The sequence below is a fragment of the Scomber japonicus genome, chromosome 6 (genome assembly GCF_027409825.1).
Source record: "Scomber japonicus isolate fScoJap1 chromosome 6, fScoJap1.pri, whole genome shotgun sequence".
Taxonomy (NCBI): Eukaryota; Metazoa; Chordata; class Actinopteri; order Scombriformes; family Scombridae; genus Scomber; species Scomber japonicus.
The window spans coordinates 39,244,071-39,264,917 of NC_070583.1; the positions used below are offsets into that span (position 1 = coordinate 39,244,071).

Here is a 20,847-nt window from a genome sequence, read left to right on the forward strand (position 1 = left end):
TCACCAGCTTTTGGTAGTGACCCAAACTACTCAAAGTGAGATGGTGGATACAAGTGGCCCAAATGAGTTTCCTCTGGAGAGGCTCAGCCTGGGCACTGGTGGGATTATATATCTCTCCCTGTCAGGTAACGCTTTGGTATCCCCAATGAGGAGCAGCTGAGGTCTGCAGAATCACTGTGTTTGCTTCTGCTTCTCAGCAGCAGACCTAATTGATTAATTACATTTAACATTTTAAATTTAAAAGAAATGAATTCATTTTCTTCAACTTCCATGTAAATTTTTGCTGTGCATTGTGGATCTCATCTCATTGTAACTTATTTAAAAGGTGATACAGACAGTTTCATTTTGTGTTATGTTTTTTTGATTGACTCTAGCTTATTTACAAACTGGAACTGAATATATGCTGTATATTGTGTCTACAGTGAACCCAGAATAAAACTTTGGACCATTGATGACACTGACTTCTTTAAACCATTCACCACCCCTTCATTGCCATTTATGAATAAAACTACATTTTGTTATTCCAGCTCTAGTACCAGGTTTATTGTGCCATCTAGCCAATGATTGCTCACATATAGTTGAAAAAGCAGGTGTTGCTGACAGCAACGTCAGAACCAAGTACTGGTAGAGCTATTTTACAGTGTGTCACGGTTGCGTAGAGGGTGGACCCAGAAAACAGCCAGTCTCAGGAAGAAAGGGCACTTTAATGGCCAACTCAGAAGAAAAGTCATCAGAAAAACACAGGCTGAATGAAAACAGGCAAAACAACAACGGATGGCATAAGCAGGGAAAACCACGCAGTGCAACACAGAACAAAACACAGAGACTCAAACAAAGACTGAACTGAAAACCAAAACCTATATAGACATGATGAGGTAATCACTAAACAGACACAGGTGAGAGAAACAAGACAGGTGAAACACATGAGCCGATCAACCAACAAAATACACAAGGAGAGAATAACACTTCAAAATAAGACACGAGCTACAACAGGATGTGACAGTGTGACACACTAAATTATGTAATACGTCCCAGCCAGATTTCAGTTCAGCATCCCTACGAAACTGAAAAAGTTACATGAATGGTTTTGTTGAGATAATTTAAGATACATTTATATATATATATCATTTTACAGTTATTTTCTCAAAATGTTTTAACGACAAAATCAGCTAATTTCAAAACATCAGTTAGAAATCAATATGAACCGGTGTTTCCTGTGATGATGAGGTCAGTCTGCTGCTGTGGGCGTCATCTGTCTGAAAGTTTAAAGGAATCAGAAGCAGAGTTTCAGCTCAGTGAGGAGCCACTCACAGTCTGAATGTTTGGATTTACACCAGGTCATGATCTCTGCTGTGTAATGTCTTATCCAGGTATTACACACACTTTACAGAGGGGAATGGTGGTGACAGAATACTATCTGTATGTGTTTAATGCTTTAGCTGCTTTGTCCTAAACAAGCGTAGGCTTAAAGTAAATCACATGCAACACGTCATCATTATACTGAGAAATGTTATGATTGTTTTTTTATAAGTCAGAAGGATCATGATCAACTCTACTCAGGTTTCATATTTCATACTGACTGCGTACCTTGACTCTGGACCTTTGAAATATCTGTATTTTATGATCATTTTATCTTTATACATGTTGATAGTTATTTCCAATGTGTTTCTCATTGTGGTTATCTGTATGAACAGAAGCTTACATGAGCCTATGTACCTTTTCCTGTGCAGCCTGTTTGTAAATGAACTGTATGGTAGTACAGGATTGTTTCCATTCCTTCTGCTTCAGATCCTCTCTGACATTCACACTGTTTCTGCTCCTTTTTGCTTCCTGCAGATTTTTTGGTTGTGCTCTTACGGGAATGTAGAATTTTTCAACTTAGCCATCATATCTTATGACAGATATCTTGCTATCTGTTATCCTCTGCAATATAACACACGTATGTCACCTCATAAGACTATAATACTTATTGCTGTACCATGGCTGTTCTCTTTTCTTGCAATTATTGTTTTGGTATGTTTGAGTGGTACTTTACAGTTATGTGGAAACATTATTAACAATATATACTGTGGAAACTACCCCATTGTTAAACTGGCATGCTTTGACACCAGAGTCAATAACATCTATGGACTAATTTATACTGTTATTTCAATTTGTATTCCTCTGATTTTAATTCTTTACACGTACTTAAAGATTCTTAGAGTTTGTTTTTCTGGTAGTAAACAGACCAGACAGAAAGCTGTCAGTACCTGCACACCTCACCTTGTTTCCCTGCTCAACTTCTCTTTTGGATGTTGTTTTCAAATATTACAGAGCAGGTTTGATATGAGCAGAGTACCAAATGTTCTGCGAGTATTTATTTCTTTATATTTTTTAATACTGCAACCACTTTTGAATCCCATCATGTATGGGATGCGAATGTCAAAAATAAGAAATGCTTGTAAACAAGTCTTACGTTGAAACATGTTATCAGATATGTTGGTGATTTTATTATTTCTGGGCTCGTCATTGACAAAGTTTGCTGTGGCAACTACTCCATTGTTAACCTGTCCTGCTCTGACCCTTAATTCAATAACATTTATGGACTTATTAGCTCCGTTATCACAGTGTTTGGTCCTCTCATTTGTTTTTCTGTGTCAAACAGAGCACACAGAAAGCTTTCAGTACCTGCACACCTCACCTCATGTCCCTGCTCAACTTTTGTTTTGGAACTTTACTTGAATTAGTACAGAACATATTTGCAATGAGCCATGTATTTACATGTTACATGTATGTACATGTTGTACATCTTTTAAAATGATTAAACTGGCTCACATATCAGCCACTCTTTAACCCTTTACTGTACGGATAGAAAAAAAAAATCAAAATCTGCTCCAAATGTAAAAGTCTGTTCCTGTTGGATGTGTACATTATCCCAATTTATTATCAATAAAAATAAATGATTGTTTCCAAGACAGAAGTTATTTCAGTCATTTTCCTTCAGCCTTTGATTATTTATCTTTTCTGGAATTAAATGTATCGCGTAACCAACAGTCCAGAAAATATAGTGACACAATTCCAGTCACTGTCTTGAGGGATACAGCAGATACATGTAGATTCAGATGTCCTTGTGCGGGGCTTGTCAGTTGCAAAGGTGGACTTTATTTTGGGGAACAGTAAGGTGCTGGTAAAGCCAGAGGTGACAGCAGTTCCTGTAGTAACAGAATATCCAGACAAATTGGTTTGGAAATATCTTGATGTGTCACATCCTGAGTCACAAGGTGCACCCGAGCAATTTCACACTAACACTAAAAGTGATGTTAAGTGCACTGTTTGGAACTGTTTGGAATTTTAGAAAGACTAGGACGATGGAGTTCACTTGATGTTATTTGCAGGGAGAAAGGTTGTACAAGAATCTTTAGTCCCTCTAAATGAGAGTTTGCTCACATTGTACATGGCCCACTGAAGCTGTTAAAGGAAAAGGGCTGAACCCCCAACTTGTTAGAAAATGTGTGTGATTTTCATTTGAAACTTTACTGTACTTGTGAGCTAGCAAAAAAGAATCTGAGTGCTGCTCAAACACAGATGTAAGGCTGGTAGGATCAGAAAGCCGAGAGCAGAGTTCATGTCCCAGTAGATAAAGTGGTGGTTAGTTATAGGAGTAGGTTGTGTCACGTTCACATGTTGAAACCTTGAGTCTGGGGCGGGAGCGATTCTACTCTAGGACGCAGCTGATGGAGTAGAACATCCACTTTTTTTATTTGTTTGTTAAAGATTTTTAGGCTCCTTTTATTGACAGTAGAGAGACAAGAAATCCTGGGAGAGAGAGGAGGGTGTGATATGCAGCAAAGGTCCTCCGGCCGGGATTTGAACCGGGGTCAGCTGTGGCATGACCCCTAACCAATCGACCACCTGCACGCCCAGAACATCCACTTTTCTACATTTCAAAAAAGTTCAACCTTCATCAGGAAAAAAACATTAATGAAGCTTAGTGAGGAAGACTCTAAAACATACAGGCATCCAGGGGTAACTTTCCGGCCTTCACTCATGCATGCTCATCTATTACCTAGTTCTCTATGTCCAAGGGAGTGATGTTAATTGTTGCCAGTCACCTGTCAATCTCGGCAACCAATAGTAAAACACCTACAGCCATAGTCTATCATCTCGTAGAGGGCTGTTTAAATATGGCTCTCTCTCTGCTTCAGTCCTATCATACAGCTGTTAGTGCGCCCCACCACCTCCCCATCTCCACCATTCTCTACAGGATCTGCAGTCCATTTCCCATCTGCCATCTTGTCATTAGAGTCATGAGCAATCACTGCCACCAGTGTCCGGACTTCATGGGGATATATGTGTATAGATATGCAGCCGTTCAGGGATGATTCCTCATGGAGTTCAAGCACCAAAGACTTTGTCATTTACTAAGACTTTGTTCTTTGATATATTCACAATAAATATCTTTCTATCACTTCTCTCTCCTGATTGAACTTAGGGTGGGGGTGTTACGCACTCCCCTCACTTTTTGTTTTGCTCTTTAATTTTCAGGTGCTCCTGATGAGCTGCCTGATTGTTGGTTGGACCAGCTTAGCATACATAGCATACATTCCTATGGCCCATTGCTGGACAGGCACAGCCTTTACCCATCTTTTGTTTTATTTGGTTAGGTCTTCTGACTCCCATAGTTTGGGTTCATTTTGAAAATACAACTTTTTTTGCAAACTTGTTCTCAGGCATGGTGTTATCTCTTTATGTGTTGCCCTGGTTTCACATTTCAGCCAACGTCACTTAACGTTGGTTGTAAAATACAACTGCTGTTCAATACAGTTTTCTGTTATTGGGTTTGAATTATAAACCAATGGTTGTGTTTGGTTTTTCTGCTGATTTTCCCCCTGGGATATCTGACCTTTCTGGGGTTTTCCTTCCTTTTTGGAAAACTCTGGCTCAATTTAGGAACTGATGTGAGCCTCTATAGCGCACTGGGAGTTAAATATGACTCGGACTGACTACATCTGGTATGCATATACTTTGTGAAACAGTGGGTTTGAAATACCAACAAAACAGCATCACTCCACAAGTGTGTCTGAAGGTCTGTGTTTATCTGTATTCAGCATAAACTCCAGTTTATTAGAAATCAATTGATATAAATGACAGTAGATTAAATAAGAAAGAGCTTTATTGGCCAAGTATGTTTACACGTAGAAGGAATCTGACTCTGGTTTCAAGTGGCTCTTAATGTTAATACACACAACAATCTTCAGAAAGATGCACAAGAACAACAAGTGGGTGAAGAATACAAACACACATGTAGAAACAACAACATACAATATTATATATCGGTGTTGTTACTGTTTCTGTAAACAGGATATGAATGTGCTGAAATAAATATTGTATGGACATTATTGTACAGACTCAACATGCTGCAGAGAAAGTGAAAATTAATGATCTTAGAAATAAAACCAGCTGAGACAGCAAATTCGTTTTCAAGCCCAATTTGTGTGGAGTGACATGATAGATAAAATTGGCTGAAATGGCTCAATATCACAAAGGCAGATTGACGTACAGTAGTTTTGTTTTTTTTGGATGCATGTTGACAATTTTTTTAAATGATAATCACAAAGATAAATTAGTGAAATGGTGTAGTTAACATATTCTAATTATATCATCATTATAGATATATTCAAAACATAATATGCAATTTCAAAAGGTCAAAGTTACCATTTCCCTCTAAATCTTGCGATATCTGTATAATTTTATTTAAATTCATATGGAACTATATTTCAATACATCACAATCCACATTATTGATTGGCAGCGGGACACTTCTTTCCAAATCACAAAGTGTTTCAACACAAAATGTTTCAATTGCTCGAGATTGATTTCCTGACCCTGTTAACATGCTTACATAGTATTTCTGTGACCGGACAACATTTTATCACAGAACAGTTGTTTACATGTATTTCGTATTTTGGACATTTGCAGTCCATACATGATAGGATTCAAAAGTGGTTGCATTATCAGGAAATACAGAGACAGAATGATTCTAAACTCACTGGACACACCGCTCATATCAAATCTACTCTGGAGTATTTCAAACAAACTCCCAAAAGAAAAGTTAAGCAGGGAAACAAGGTGAGGTGTGCAGGTACTGACAGCTTTCTGTCTGGTCTGTTTGGAACCAGAAAAACAAATTTTAAGAATTTTCATATAAGAGAAAAGGATTGGAAACAGAGGGACTATGACGGTAAGAACAACACCAAAAAGTCCATAAATGTTATTCACTTTGGAATCAGAACAAGCCAACTTAGCAACTAGATAGTTATGACAATACAAACTGTTTATGACATTTCCACACAATGTCAAACGGATGTTTAAGGATAAATTAATGAGACATTTCACAAATGGGTACAACCATATTAAAATAATAAAGATAACTGCCTTCTTAGACGTCATCCGTGTGTTATATTGCAGAGGATAACAGATAGCAAGATATCTGTCATAAGACATGATGGCTAAATTACAAAATTCTGTATTGCCATATGTATAAATACAGAAGATCTGCAGGAAGCAAAAAGCTTTAGAAACAGTGTGAATGTCCGAGAGGATCTGAAGCAGAAGGAATGGAAACAACCCTGTACTACCATACAGTTCATTTACAAACAGGCTGCACAGGAAAAGGTACATAGGTTCATGTAAGCTTCTGTTCATACAGATAACCACAATGAGAGATGTATTGAAAATAACAATTACAATGTACGTCATCACAGTTAACATGAAATAGAAATATTTAAAATCTCCAACATGCAGATAAGCTCCAAAAATGAAATAAGATAAAGTTGAATTCACCATAATTTGTGTCAAAGAAACAAAACATTGAGTTTGCTTCTACTTATTTTCCCAAAAGCAAATCAAGTGTAAACATATTAAGCTGAACACAAGCATGTTGAACTTACCATCTACCTGCCGTCACTAAGTTAAACATTTGTTACGGAGCAGACCACCTTTGGTCACTTTGTTTTGGCTGCAGTAACATCTGGTGCGTTTTATAGTTTTCATAACAGATGAACCCAACTGGTCAGCCCCACCTTAATATGAAGGCCAGATCATTGAGTGACACTTTTTGATTGTCAGTTTAAAGGTGCAATAGGTGAGAATTATGTATGAATTTTAGGTGAAATTATCTGAAATCTAACAAATGATCAACAGAATGTGAAGAAATAAGTTTTAACATAATGTTAAAAGACATCTATGTATTGTGCTGCAGAGATATCAGCTGGCCCTGGCCTGGCCTGTCTCCTAATACCACTTTGTACCTCAGGAGGCAATAGTGAGTCACTGTAGCATGGCAATGAAATGATATTACTATTATACTAAGTCAAAGTCCTAGTTAAGTAATTTGCCAGTTAATAGACGGGTAGTATGTAGTAGTATGGTATTAAATAACGGAACAGACGCCCCAACCTTTTAGTGATATGCTGCCTCCAGCTGATGTGGGGTGCGAGGTATGATTGTGATGAGGATGAGGTAGATACTGCACCTTTTGAATGAAGAACAAACCTTTAAAAGACTCAACGGAGGGCTGAATGCTCCACCAGCTAATCAAACATAAATAGCAATCCTTAACTAATAGAAGAGAAAAAAATCTATGTGACAATACTGGGCATACAGTATAAAAAACATACATATGGGTGCATATGTTATATATGTTTTATTTATCTCTGTTTCAGGGAAAACAGATGGGGACCCCATCACCAGGAAGATGCGGTTCCCCCAGATTGTGTGCTGACCCTGTTCTGGTGGAAATGCAGCACAATATAAGCAGGATGTGGATGGCCAGCTGGAGCGCCTTGTGGTACTGTAGTGGGCCTGGATAGTCTGATCAGCCCAGACTATTGGGGTTCACATTGCTCTGCGCTATATATCTGAAACCTCACCCATCAATCATAACATGACCATTGGGTCAAAGAAGTTCTTTACAATCTAAAAGTTTCACTCACTGACTCTACCAAGAAATTCCAGGATACATGGAACCCTTTCCTGGTATTTGTCAACTCCCTTAACTATCCCTACATGCCTGTCCTACAGCTGCGGTTTGCTCCTCAACTCAATCCCCTTTTAGTTCTTTCTTTGTCTATCCCGTCCTTTTTTAGTTGCATCTGTGTGCATGTATGTGTCGTTTGTCCTTGGCTAGTTGTGACCTGGATTTGGTGGGTTTGATGGTTGGTAGGCTTAAGAGGATTTTTGACATACTGTTGTAGGTGAACTTAGGGTGGGGGAGTTACGCACTCCCCTCACTTTTTGTTTTCCTCTTTAATTTTCAGGTGCTCCTGATGAGCTTCCTGATTGTTGGTTGGACCAGCTTGGCATATATATTTCCACATTATATATATATATATATATATTTCCACATTATATATATATATATATATATTCTTGGGTCCTATGGCCCATTGCTGGACTGGCACAGCCTTTCCCCATTTTTTGTTCTGTTTGGTTAGGTCTTCTGACTCCCATAGTTTGGGTTCATTTTGGAATTATTTGCAAATACAACTTTTTTGGCAAACTTGTTCTCAGGCATGGTGTTATTTCTTTATGTGTTGCCCTGTTAGTTTTAATTGTGGTTGTAACAGCTCACCAATGGCCGAAACACAAAACCTCCTATCTGAAAAATTAACTTATCTTGCAGATAGACTGAATATGAGCATCCTTCCCTGTTCTCATCATCCAAAGTGAAATCTGCCAATCAGAAAATCCTGCAGATAGGAAGTTTCACATTTCAGCCAAAGTCACTTAACATTGGTTGAACAAAACCCGAAAATCCTGTTTGTCGGACAATGAACAAACTATCAAATTAGATTAGTTAATTAGTTGATTCAGATGTCATTTTCATATTATTAGAGTATCAGTATAACCTGGACACTAGCAGTGCTGCTGAGATGGGTCGTATCACTTGTGATCTCCTTTATAGCTGAAATCTATTTCTACTCAATCTGTGTAGCAGAAAATTTACACTGAACTCTAACTCATATAAAACACAACTGCTGTTCAATACAGTTTTCTGTTATTGGGTTTGAATTATAAACCAATTGTTGTGTTTGGTTTTTCTGCTGATTGCCAATTTCCCACCTGTAACTGTTTGCCTGAATTTTCCCCCTGGGATATCTGACCTTTCTGGGGTTTTTCTTCCTTTTTGGAAAGCTCTGGCTCAATTTAGGAACTGATGTGAACCTCTATAGCGCACTGGGAGTTAAATATGACTCGGACTGACCACATCTGGTATGCATATACTTTGTGAAACAGTGGGTTTGAAATACCAACAAAACAGCATCACTCCACAAGTGTGTTTGCAGGTCTGTGTTTATCTGTATTCAGCATAAACTCCAGTTTATTAGAAATCAATTGATATGAATGACAGTAGATTAAATAAGAAAGAGCTTTATTGGCCAAGTATGTTTACACGTAGAAGGAATCTGACTCTGGTTTCAAGTGGCTCTTGATGTTAATACACACAACAATCTTCAGAAAGATGCACAAGAACAACAAGTGGGTGAAAAATACAAACACACATGTAGAAACAACAACATACAGTATTATATATCGGTGTTGTTACTGTTTCTGTAAACAGGATATGAATATGCTGAAATAAGTATTGTATGGACATTATTGTACAGACTCAACATGCTGCAGAGAAAGTGAAAATTAATGATCTTAGAAATAAAACCAGCTGAGACAGAAAATTCGTTTTCAAGCCCAATTTGTGTGGAGTGACATGATAGATAAAATTGGCTGAAATGGCTCAATATCACAAAGGCAGAGTGACGTACAGTTGCTTTTTGTTTTTTTTTGGATGCATGTTGACAATTTTTTAAAATGATAACCACAAAGATAAATTAGTGAAATGGTGTAGTTAACATATTCTAATTATATCAGCATTATAGATATAAGTTACCATTTCCCTCTAAATCTTGCGATATCTGTATAATTTTATTTAAATTCATATGGAACAATATTTCAATACATCACAATCCACATTATTGATTGGCAGTTCCATACAACACTTCTTTCCAAATCACAAAGTGTTTCAACACAAAATGTTTCAATTGCTCGAGATTGATTTCCTGACCCTGTTAACATGCTTACATAGTATTTCTGTGACCGGACAACATTTTATCACAGAACAGTTGTTTACATGTATTTCGTATTTTGGACATTTGCAGTCCATACATGATAGGATTCAAAAGTGGTTGCATTATCAGGAAATACAGAGACAGAATGATTCTAAACTCACTGGACACACCGCTCATATCAAATCTACTCTGAAGTATTTCAAACAAACACCCAAAAGTAAAGTTAAGCAGGGAAACAAGGTGAGGTGTGCAGGTACTGACAGCTTTCTGTCTGGTCTGTTTGGAACCAGAAAAACAAATTTTAAGAATTTTCATGTAAGAGAAAAGGATTGGAAACAGAGGGACTATGACGGTAAGAACAACACCGAAAAGTCCATAAATGTTATTCACTTTGGAATCAGAACAAGCCAACTTAGCAACTAGATAGTTATGACAATACAAACTGTTTATGACATTTCCACACAATGTCAAACGGATGTTTAAGGATAAATTAATGAGACATTTCACAAATGGGTACAACCATATTAAAATAATAAAGATAACTGCCTTCTTAGACGTCATCCGTGTGTTATATTGCAGAGGATAACAGATAGCAAGATATCTGTCATAAGACATGATGGCTAAATTACAAAATTCTGTATTGCCATATGTATAAATACAGAAGATCTGCAGGAAGCAAAAAGCTTTAGAAACAGTGTGAATGTCAGAGAGGATCTGAAGCAGAAGGAATGGAAACAACCCTGTACTACCATACAGTTCATTTACAAACAGGCTGCACAGGAAAAGGTACATAGGTTCATGTAAGCTTCTGGTCATACAGATAACCACAATGAGAGATGTATTGAAAATAACAATTACAATGTACGTCATCGCAGTTAACATGAAATAGAAATATTTCAAATCTCCAACATGCAGATAAGTTCCAAAAATGAAATAAGATAAAGTTGAATTCACCATAATTTGTGTCAAAGAAACAAAACATTGAGTTTGCTTCTACTTATTTTCCCAAAAGCAAATCAAGTGTAAACATATTAAGCTGAACACAAGCATGTTGAACTTACCATCTACCTGCCTTCACTAAGTTAAACATTTGTTACGGAGCAGACCACCTTTGGTCACTTTGTTTTGGCTGCAGTAACATCTGGTGCGTTTTATAGTTTTCATAACAGATGAACCCAACTGGTCAGCCCCACCTTAATATGAAGGCCAGATCATTGAGTGACACTTTTTGATTGTCAGTTTAAAGGTGCAATAGGTGAAAATTATGTATGAATTTTAGGTTAAATTATCTGAAATCTAACAAATGATCAACAGAATGTGAAGAAATAAGTTTTAACATAATGTTAAAAGACATCTATGTATTGTGTTGCAGAGATATCAGCTGGCCCTGGCCTGTCCTGTCTCCTAATACCACTTTGTACCTCAGGAGGCAATAGTGAGTCACTGTAGCATGGCAATGAAATGATATTACTATTATACTAAGTCAAAGTCCTAGTTAAGTAATTTGCCAGTTAATAGACGAGTAGTATGTAGTAGTATGGTATTACATAACGGAACTGACCTTTTAGTGATATGCTGCCTCCAGCTGATGTGGGGTGCGAAGTATGATTGTGATGAGTATGAGGTAGATACTGCACCTTTTGAATGAAGAACAAAACAACCTTTTAAACAACCTTTAAAAGACTCAACGGAGGGCTGAATGCTCCACCAGCTAACCAAACATAAATAGCAATCCTTAACTAATAGAAAAGAAAAAATCTATGTGACAATACTGTGCATACAGTATATAAAACATACATATGGGTGCATATGTTATATATGTTTTATTTATCTCTGTTTCAGGGAAAACAGATGGGGACCACATAATCAGGAAGATGCGGTTCCCCCAGATTGTGTGCTGACCCTGTTCTGGTGGAAATGCAGCACAATATAAGCAGGATGTGGAAGGCCAGCTGGAGCGCCTTGTGGTACTGTAGTAGGCCTGGATAGTCTGATCAGCCCAGACTATTGGGGGTTCACATTGCTCTGCGCTATATATCTGAAACCTCACCCATCAATCATAACATGACCATTGGGTCAAAGAAGTTCTTTACAATCTAAAAGTTTCACTCACTGGCTCTACCAAGAAATTCCAGGATACATGGAACCCTTTCCTGGAATTTGTCAACTCCCCTAACTTGTCTCTGGACTAAGTTCCTATCCCTACATGCCTGTCCTACAGCTGCGGTTTGGTCCTCAACTCAATCCCCTTTTAGTTCTTTCTTTCTCTATCCCATCTTTTTTTTAGTTGCGTTTGTGTGCATGTATGTGTCGTTTGTCCCTGGCTAGTTGTGACCTGGATTGGGTGTGTTTGATGGTTGGTAGGCTTAAGAGGATTTTTGACATACCGTTGTACAATCATGCCTCATTTCACACACTCAGTTACTACTATATGTCACTCCAAATAAAAAGAGAGATAGAAAAAAAGAAAAAAAAACAAAGATCAGTATAATTGCATAAACTAGTGCATCATAGCTGCAAATGAATACAATACTCAAGTTAATGTACTTAATGTATTAATTCTGAACTTCTCACTAAACCAACGAATGAAAAGTAACCAAATGTAGTGAAGTTAGGTACTGATAGTTTATTAGAATAATTCCATCGTATGATATTTTATATGTCAACTATGTAAAATACAATGCATCGTCATAGATTAAAGTATCCAGAAGTTTATAAGCAGTTGTTAAAACCATAATGTTAAAATGAACTTCATAATGTTGCTGTTGATGTCGTCATTCACTCACAAATCAAATGTAAAGAGTCCAACTGTTGACGAGCTTCAGTGTGTGTCCATGCTGAGGAGTCTTATGGGAGGTCATTATGGTCCTCAGCCCTCTGTGGACCAGTAAAACCAGTGCTGGGGTCTGCTCAGGCTGATTGGTCTCACTGGTTCACAGCTCTGACTGTTATTAGTGGAAACTGTGACAAACATGTTGACATGATGAAATGACCTTTGACCTGACGCTCCCAAACACCAGCAGCCTCTGAGGATAAACTCAGTTAGTGCAAAAGTTTTCCAAAGTGTTGCTTTAGATGTTTTGATATGAATTGAAGATTTTGACGGTTAGTAAAATTAAATAAAGGTCAGAGGGAAAAAGAAACAGGAAGGAGGTTCACTGTTACTATAAAGATATACTATAAGATGTACTATAAAGATATAGACAGATTGAGGAAAATTAAGTATCTTGTTTAAGGACAGATTGTCATGTGGAAGAGCTTTCTATTATATCTAATATACCATTATACCATTTATAGCTTATGGAGCTTGGTTGCAATGCTTCATGGGCTGGCAGCAGGGACTCTAGATTTCCTGTTCTATGTTACAGAATCATGTTCAATGACAGCGCCACCAGAAAGACACAAATATATTGTTCCTGGATGGAGCTGTTGTCTTCCTCATGGACACTGAACTTAGCAAACACTGATCATTTAGCATAATCACATTTAAGATGAGATGAGATAAGATATGCAGAAGTCCCCCCCCCCCCATAATAAAAACAAAGTACAGAAAAATAGAAAGACATAAATAACATGATTGCAGCATAAAATAATAAATTAGCTTTAAAATCATTAAAGAAATTAAGGAAGAAATTAGGCAGCATTACTTAGGAAAGAGTTTTATTTTCTAGAGAAAGATTAGAGACGTCCACAGTTGAATGTGCTTTAAGAGACATTCACTGAGAGGAAATGTAGGAAATCACTTTGTGACAGAGGCTTGCTTTAGAAATGTATTTTCAGTCAATGTTCTTGTTTACATACGATAAACATCATTTTCACGCTTTTTGTCAAAGAATCCATATTTTCACAATGTTCATGTTATAGAGACTAAAAACTACATCAGACGGCTTTTAACATTAGCAACTTACATTTCCCTCATGAGAAGCTTTTTACATACTATACGTATTTTAGACATTTTCAGTCCATACAGTACAGGGTTGAAGAGCGGCTGACAAATGAGGAAGTATATTGATAAGAACACACGTAACATGTTGGGTACACTGCTCATATTAAATCTGCTCAGCACTATTTCAAAGAAACCACCAAAAGAGAAGTTGAGCAGGGAAGCAAGGTGAGGTGTGCAGGTGCTGAAAGCTTTCTGTCGGCTTTCTTTACAACCAGAAAAACACACTCTAAGGATCCTTATGTACGTGTAAAGAATTAAAATTACAGCACCAATAATGATGAAAACAGTGTAAATAAGTCCATAAATGTTATTGACACTGGTGTCAAAACAGGCCAGTTTGATTATAGAGTAGTTGTCACAGTAAACTTTGTTAATAATGTTTCCACACAGCTGTAAAGTAGCACTCAAAGATAACATGACAGCAACTTCCACAAATGGGAATATCCATGTTATAGCAACAAGTGTGAAAACAGATTTAGGAGTCATACGTGTGTTATATTGCAGAGGATAACAGATAGCAAGATATCTGTCATAAGACATGACCATTAAGTTACAGAACTGCACATTTGCATAAGTATAAATACTGAAGATCTGCAGGAAGCAAAAAGCTTTAGAAACAGTGTGATTGTCGGAGAGGATCTGAAGCAGAAGGAATGGAAACAACCCTGTACTACCATACAGTTCATTTACAAACAGGCTGCACAGGAAAAGGTACATAGGTTCATGTAAGCTTCTGTTCATACAGATAACCACAATGAGAAACACATTGGAACAAATAATTAAAATATACATGGACATGACAATAACAAAAAATAAATATTTTAAGTGGCCAGTGTCAACGTAGGCATTGAATGTGAAGAATGAAATCTGAGTTGAATTTATCATGATTCTCCGCTTGGCTTGTAGAGCAATCATAACACTGTTTGCCAGATGAAATAAATACACCATTCATGTTACATTCCCATGAAATATGTCATTGCTCTAAACTACCATGCAGCTGAAAAGTCAATTATCAGTTTTCTTCCTTAGATATTTGTTTCAAGGACCAGTTATGACAAACACATTTGCTTCTGCTAAAGTCAATGTGATGCTTACCTGAACAGCTCAGTTTATGACAGCGTGTCACTCAGACTGAGTCCCTTCTAACTGAGCTGACACTCTGATCTGCTTCTTTAAAACTTTTTAAAGAGAACCTGCCCACAGCAGCAACATGACCTCATTATCACGGGAATCACTGATGGACACTGATTACTAACTGATGTCATGAAAAACTTTTGAAGAATACCCAGGTTGTAATTTTAAGAAGACGGCTCAATTAAAAAGGGTAAACTAGCTTTACTGACTTTGTGGAAATGCAACCTATTTTTATTAGTGAATATGAATTTAATGTACCAATGTAACTTATATTATACTTATGGCCAGATAGTTGTTTGAGGCTGAAATGGTGGAAACCTGAGAACCTGAAGATGGACCCAACCCATCAGACTGAAGAAGAGGCCTTTTAGGTTATTTTTTTGCCTGAGTATCTCCTGACAAGCTTCCCTGGGGACATCTAGCCTTGTGGTGGTAACCCTAACCCTACTTACAACTGTCTCATGGGAATATCAACAGTCCCCAAAGCATGCGTGGCCCAATACCGCAAATTGATTTAATAGTCCATTACATATTTAGAAAGGGGCTGGGACACAATGCCAGAATTTCGCATTTTCCCAGAAAGGTGACCGACATAAAGTGTGTTAGTAATGTGTTGGACCATCAGAACAGCTTTTGTGCTCCTTGTTATTGATTCTACAGTCTGTGGGCTCTACTGGAGGGATGAACACATCTCCGTCCATCTGTCTTCTGCCACTTATCCGGGGTCGGGTCGCGGGGGCAGCAGCCTAAGCAAGGAAGCCCAGACTTCCCTCTCCCCGGCCACTTCATCCAGCTCTTCCTGGGGGATCCCGAGGCGTTCCCAGGCCAGCCGAGAGACATAGTCTCTCCAGCGTGTCCGGGGTCTCCTACCGGTGGGACGGGCCCTGAACACCTCACCAGGGAGGCATCCGGGAGGCATCCTGACTAGATGCCCGAGCCACCTCATCTGGCTCCTCTCAACGCGGAGGAGCAGCGGGTCTACTCCGAGCTCCTCCTGGATGACCGAACTTCTCACCCTATCTCTGAGGGAGAGTCCAGCCAGCCTACGGAGGAAGCTCATTTCGGCCGCTTGTCTTGTTCTTTGGGTCACGACCCAAAGCTCATGACCAGAGGTGAGGGTAGTAACGACGATTGACTGGTAAATTGAGAGCTTTGGCTTTTGGCTCAGCTCTCTCTTCACCACGACGGATCTGTGCATCCGCATTACTGCAGATGCCGCACCGATCCGCCTGTCGATCTCACGCTCCATCCTTCCCTCACTTGTGAACAAGACCCCGAGGTACTTGAACTCCTCCACTTGCGGGCAGGATCTCATCCCCGACCCGGAGAGTGCACTCCACCCTTTTCCGGCTGAGGACCATGGACTCGGATTTGGAGGTGCTGATTCTCATCCCGGCCGCTTCACACTCGGCTGTGAACCGATCCAGTGAGAGTTGGAGGTCACGGTCTGATGAAGCCAACAGGACCACATCATCTGCAAAAAGCAGTGACCCAATCCTGAGGTCACCAAACCGGACCCCCTCAACGCCCTGACTGCACCTAGAAATCCTGTCCATGGGGTTGAGCATAGCTCAGCGGGTAGTGCACCCGCCCCATGTGTCGAGGCTATAGTCCTCGTTGCAGGTGACCCCGGTTCGAATCCCGAGCCGAGCGGTTTTATCCTGTGTGTCATTCCCCCGATACCCCGTATTCCTGGAGAACCCCCTGCAGGAATGCCTTCTCCAAGTCCACAAAACACATGTGGACTGGTTGGGCAAACTCCCATGTATCCTCAAGGATCCTGCAGAGGGTGTAGAGCTGGTCCACAGTTCCATGACCAGAACGAAAACCACACTGCTCCTCCTGAATCCGAGATTCGACTATCCGACGGACCCTCTTCTCCAGCATCCCCGAATAGACCTTACCAGGGAGGCTGAGGAGTGTGATCCCCCTGTAGTTGGAACACACCCTACCCTTAAAAAGAGGGACCGCCACCCCAGTCTGCCAATCCAGAGGCACTCCCCCGATGTCCATGTGATGCTGCAGAGTCGTGTCAACCATGACAGCCCCACAACATCCAGGGCCTTGAGGAACTCTGGGTGGATCTCATCCCCCCCGGGACCCTGCCACAGAGGAGCTTTTTGACCACCTTGGCGACCTCCACCCCAGAGATAGGAGAGCCCACACCCGAGTCCCCAGGCCCTCTTACCAGAAGGTGTGTCGGTGGGATTGAGGAGGTCTTCGAAGTATTCCTTCCACTGATCCACAACGTCCCGAGTTGAGGTCAGCAATGCACCGTCCCCACCGTACACAGTGTTGATGATGCACTGCTTCCCCCTCCTGAGACGCCGGATGGTGGTCCAGAATCTCACCAAACTCCTCCTATGTCCGGGTTTTTGTCTCAGCGATCGCCGCAGCTGCACTCCGCTTGGACTGTCGTTACCTGTCTGTTGCCTCCAGAGTCCCACAGGCCAATTAGGTCCTATAGGACTCCTTCTTCAGCTTGACGGCATCCCTCACCGCCGGTGTCCACCAGCGGGTTCGGGTATTGCCGCCACGACAGGCACCGATCAATCTGTGACGAGCACAGAAGTCCAATAACAGAACACGGCTCGGGTTCAGATTGGGGGGCCGTTCCTCCCAATCACACCCTTCCAATTCTCACTGTTGGTGCCAACGTGAGTGTTGACCATTTGTTGAATTCGTCATAAGGGGTATTCTGAGCTACCTTTTGTCTGGTCCCTCCCCCCGGACCTGTCTGCCATAGGTGATCCTACCAGGGGCATAAAGCCCCCAACAACTGAGCTCCTGGGGTCATTGGGACACGCAAACCCCTCCACCACGATAAGGTAGTAGCTCAGGGAGGGGAACACCAATCTTCCAAAATATATTACCCTGTGTGGTTTTGGTGATGTTGATGTAGAGCTCTGTCTAACACATAGGTGTTCAGTTGTGTTGAGATGTGGTGACTGTGAAGGCCACAGCATCAGATTCTCTTCTCTGTGATAACGATAAAAGCTCTTCCTCTGTTACATTTACAGGCTTGTACTCTAACAAAAACTGAATAGAGGAGTAACCACATCAGAGTCTTTGTTTACCACTGCAAACACACACAGCACCATTCATTGGTATCATGTTGTAATTTGTGAATAATTTAGCTTTGACTGGTTTATTACTGTAAGCTTTGGTAAGTTTCTGTACTAATTGAGAAATAGATTTTATAAAGTCTTGTCCATGTTGTAAATGTTTGTTATTATCACTTCTTCATAAAACTGTTTGTTTATTTGTTCATTTATTTAATTTGTTTCTTAATGTATTTGCTGTAATTGTTATATGTGCTCTTGAATTCACTGTAATCACATTAATTGATGCAGTTAGTTGAGACTTTGGTGGGTTTCATGACGGGTGAGAGTGGAAGCTTTTATGTCAAAGAACACGATCCTTCATTTTGGAGAAAAACTTATTTTTTAAAGAAAAAACTGTTGCCGCATTTTTTATATTGATGTTATTAATGTAACAATATAAATGGCTGGCGTGTGGTACTGGTGCAAAAATGTAATCAAAGAGTTCATGTTTCTTTTGTAATGCTGTTCCTGTTTTCATTACTAAAACAATTTTTCACTTCACTACATCCCACACTAATTAGTGAAAGTGAGACAATTGCTGATATTTCATATCTTTTTTATTGACTGAAAATTGTACCATACAAGATATTGTATAATATTTAATGATACTTCTGTTAACATGCTTACATAGTATTTCTGTGACCGGACAACATTTTATCACAGAACAGTTGTTTACATGTATTTCGTATTTTGGACATTTGCAGTCCATACATGATAGGATTCAAAAGTGGTTGCATTATCAGGAAATACAGAGACAGAATGATTCTAAACTCACTGGATACACCGCTCATATCAAATCTACTCTGGAGTATTTCAAGCAAACACCCAAAAGAGAAGTTAAGCAGGGAAATAAGGTGAGGTGTGCAGGTACTGACAGCTTTCTGTCTGGTCTGTTTGGAACCAGAAAAACAAATTTTAAGAATTTTAATGTAAGAGAAAAGGATTGGAAACAGAGGGACTATGATGGTAAGAACAACACCAAAAAGTCCATAAATGTCATTCACTTTGGAATCAGAACAAGCCAACTTAGCAACTAGATAGTTATGACAATACAAACTGTTTATGACGTTTCCACAAAGAGACAAACGGATGTTTAAGGATAAAGTAATGAGAAATTTCACAAATGAGTACAACCATATTAAAATAATAAAGATAACTGCCTTGTTAGACGTCATCCGTGTGTTATATTGCAGAGGATAACAGATAGCAAGATATCTGTCATAAGACATGATGGCTAAATTACAAAATTGTATACTGCCATATGTATAAATACAGAAGATCTGCAGGAAGCAAAAAGCTTTAGAAACAGTGTGAATGTCAGAGAGGATCTGAAGCAGAAGGAATGGAAACAACCCTGTACTACCATACAGTTCATTTACAAACAGGCTGCACAGGAAAAGGTACATAGGTTCATGTAAGCTTCTGTTCATACAGATAACCACAATGAGAGATGTGTTGGAAATAACAGTAACAAGGTACAACATCGCAGTTAACATGAAATAGAAATATTTCAAATCTCCAACATGCAGATAAGTTCCAAAAATGAAATAAGATAAAGTTGAATTCACCATAATTTGTGTCAAAGAAACAAAACATTGAGTTTGCTTCTACTTATTTTCCCAAAAGCAAATCGAGTGTAAATATATTAAGCTGAACACAAGCATCTATATTAAATAGATTCAAAAGCAGCATGAACTCACCATGAAGTTAGTCTGTATTCTCACTGAATATACACATTTCTTTACATGACACAATGATATTGCTATCATGCAGTGTCACGTTGTGTTGCAGACTGCTGCAGTTACTAACTCGAGGCTGCTGCTTTATAGGCCTTCATGACAGGAGAATGAGACCACTCCCACCGCATTTATGTCAAGTCAAGCAGGGAATTCATGTTTCCACAGCTTTTTCTGCACACGCTCCAAAGTCGAGAAAATTCGTGATTTTGTGTGGATGACAACAAAAAATGTAGAAAAAGATTGATAAATGGATGAATGAATAGAAATTAGGGCTGGGCGATATGGCCTTTTACTAATATCCCGATATTTTTAAGCCATGTCACGATACACGATATATATCTCGATATTTTGCCTTAGCCTTGAATTAACACTTTGATGCATACAATTATGCCAGTGTGATGATTCTACATTAAAACATTGTTCATACTACATTAATATATGCTGATTTTAAACGTTCATGCCAAAAGCGTAAATCACAACTAAACAAATTCATCAAAACTGTATTTATTAAAGAGTTATTAAGCAGTGGCACAAACATGTCATTTCAAAACAAATAAAGTGTCTTTTATGCATGATGTAACTAATATGACACGTCAAAATAACACTAAATTAAAGTGCACATTTTGTGCATAATGCCACTAGGATATAAAGGTAGAGCTGACTCTACTACGTAGATTATATCAAGTGTGTCGATGATCTTTCTGAATCCGGGCTTTTAACCACACTCACTGGGGCCATGTCTTTCTCTGTGTGGTGGGTTACTGCAGACGTTATCTCCTGCTGTTTTTGACTGTTTTAGTCGTATTGCTGTTCTGGAAAAAG

The 20,847-nt window shown here is 39.1% G+C and overlaps 5 protein-coding genes across 5 annotated transcripts; 1 reads left to right on the forward strand and 4 right to left on the reverse strand.

Moving 5' to 3' along the window:
• Window positions 1–1,539: 1,539 nt before the first annotated feature.
• Window positions 1,540–2,460, forward strand: LOC128360606 (olfactory receptor 1038-like). The gene has a single exon (XM_053321071.1). The coding sequence runs from the start codon at window positions 1,543–1,545 to the stop codon at window positions 2,458–2,460; it is 918 nt and encodes a 305-aa protein (XP_053177046.1). The 5' UTR covers window positions 1,540–1,542.
• Window positions 2,461–5,876: 3,416 nt separating this feature from the next.
• LOC128360073 (olfactory receptor 10A3-like) lies at window positions 5,877–6,824 on the reverse strand. The gene has a single exon (XM_053320386.1). The coding sequence runs from the start codon at window positions 6,822–6,824 to the stop codon at window positions 5,877–5,879; it is 948 nt and encodes a 315-aa protein (XP_053176361.1).
• Window positions 6,825–10,111: 3,287 nt separating this feature from the next.
• LOC128360074 (olfactory receptor 10A3-like) lies at window positions 10,112–11,059 on the reverse strand. The gene has a single exon (XM_053320387.1). It carries the CDS (start codon window positions 11,057–11,059, stop codon window positions 10,112–10,114), a length of 948 nt encoding a protein of 315 aa, XP_053176362.1.
• Window positions 11,060–14,006: 2,947 nt separating this feature from the next.
• Window positions 14,007–14,963, reverse strand: LOC128360604 (olfactory receptor 11A1-like). Its single transcript, XM_053321070.1, has one exon. It carries the CDS (start codon window positions 14,961–14,963, stop codon window positions 14,007–14,009), a length of 957 nt encoding a protein of 318 aa, XP_053177045.1.
• Window positions 14,964–18,909: 3,946 nt separating this feature from the next.
• On the reverse strand, window positions 18,910–19,857 carry LOC128360075 (olfactory receptor 10A6-like). Its single transcript, XM_053320388.1, has one exon. The coding sequence runs from the start codon at window positions 19,855–19,857 to the stop codon at window positions 18,910–18,912; it is 948 nt and encodes a 315-aa protein (XP_053176363.1).
• Window positions 19,858–20,847: the final 990 nt, after the last annotated feature.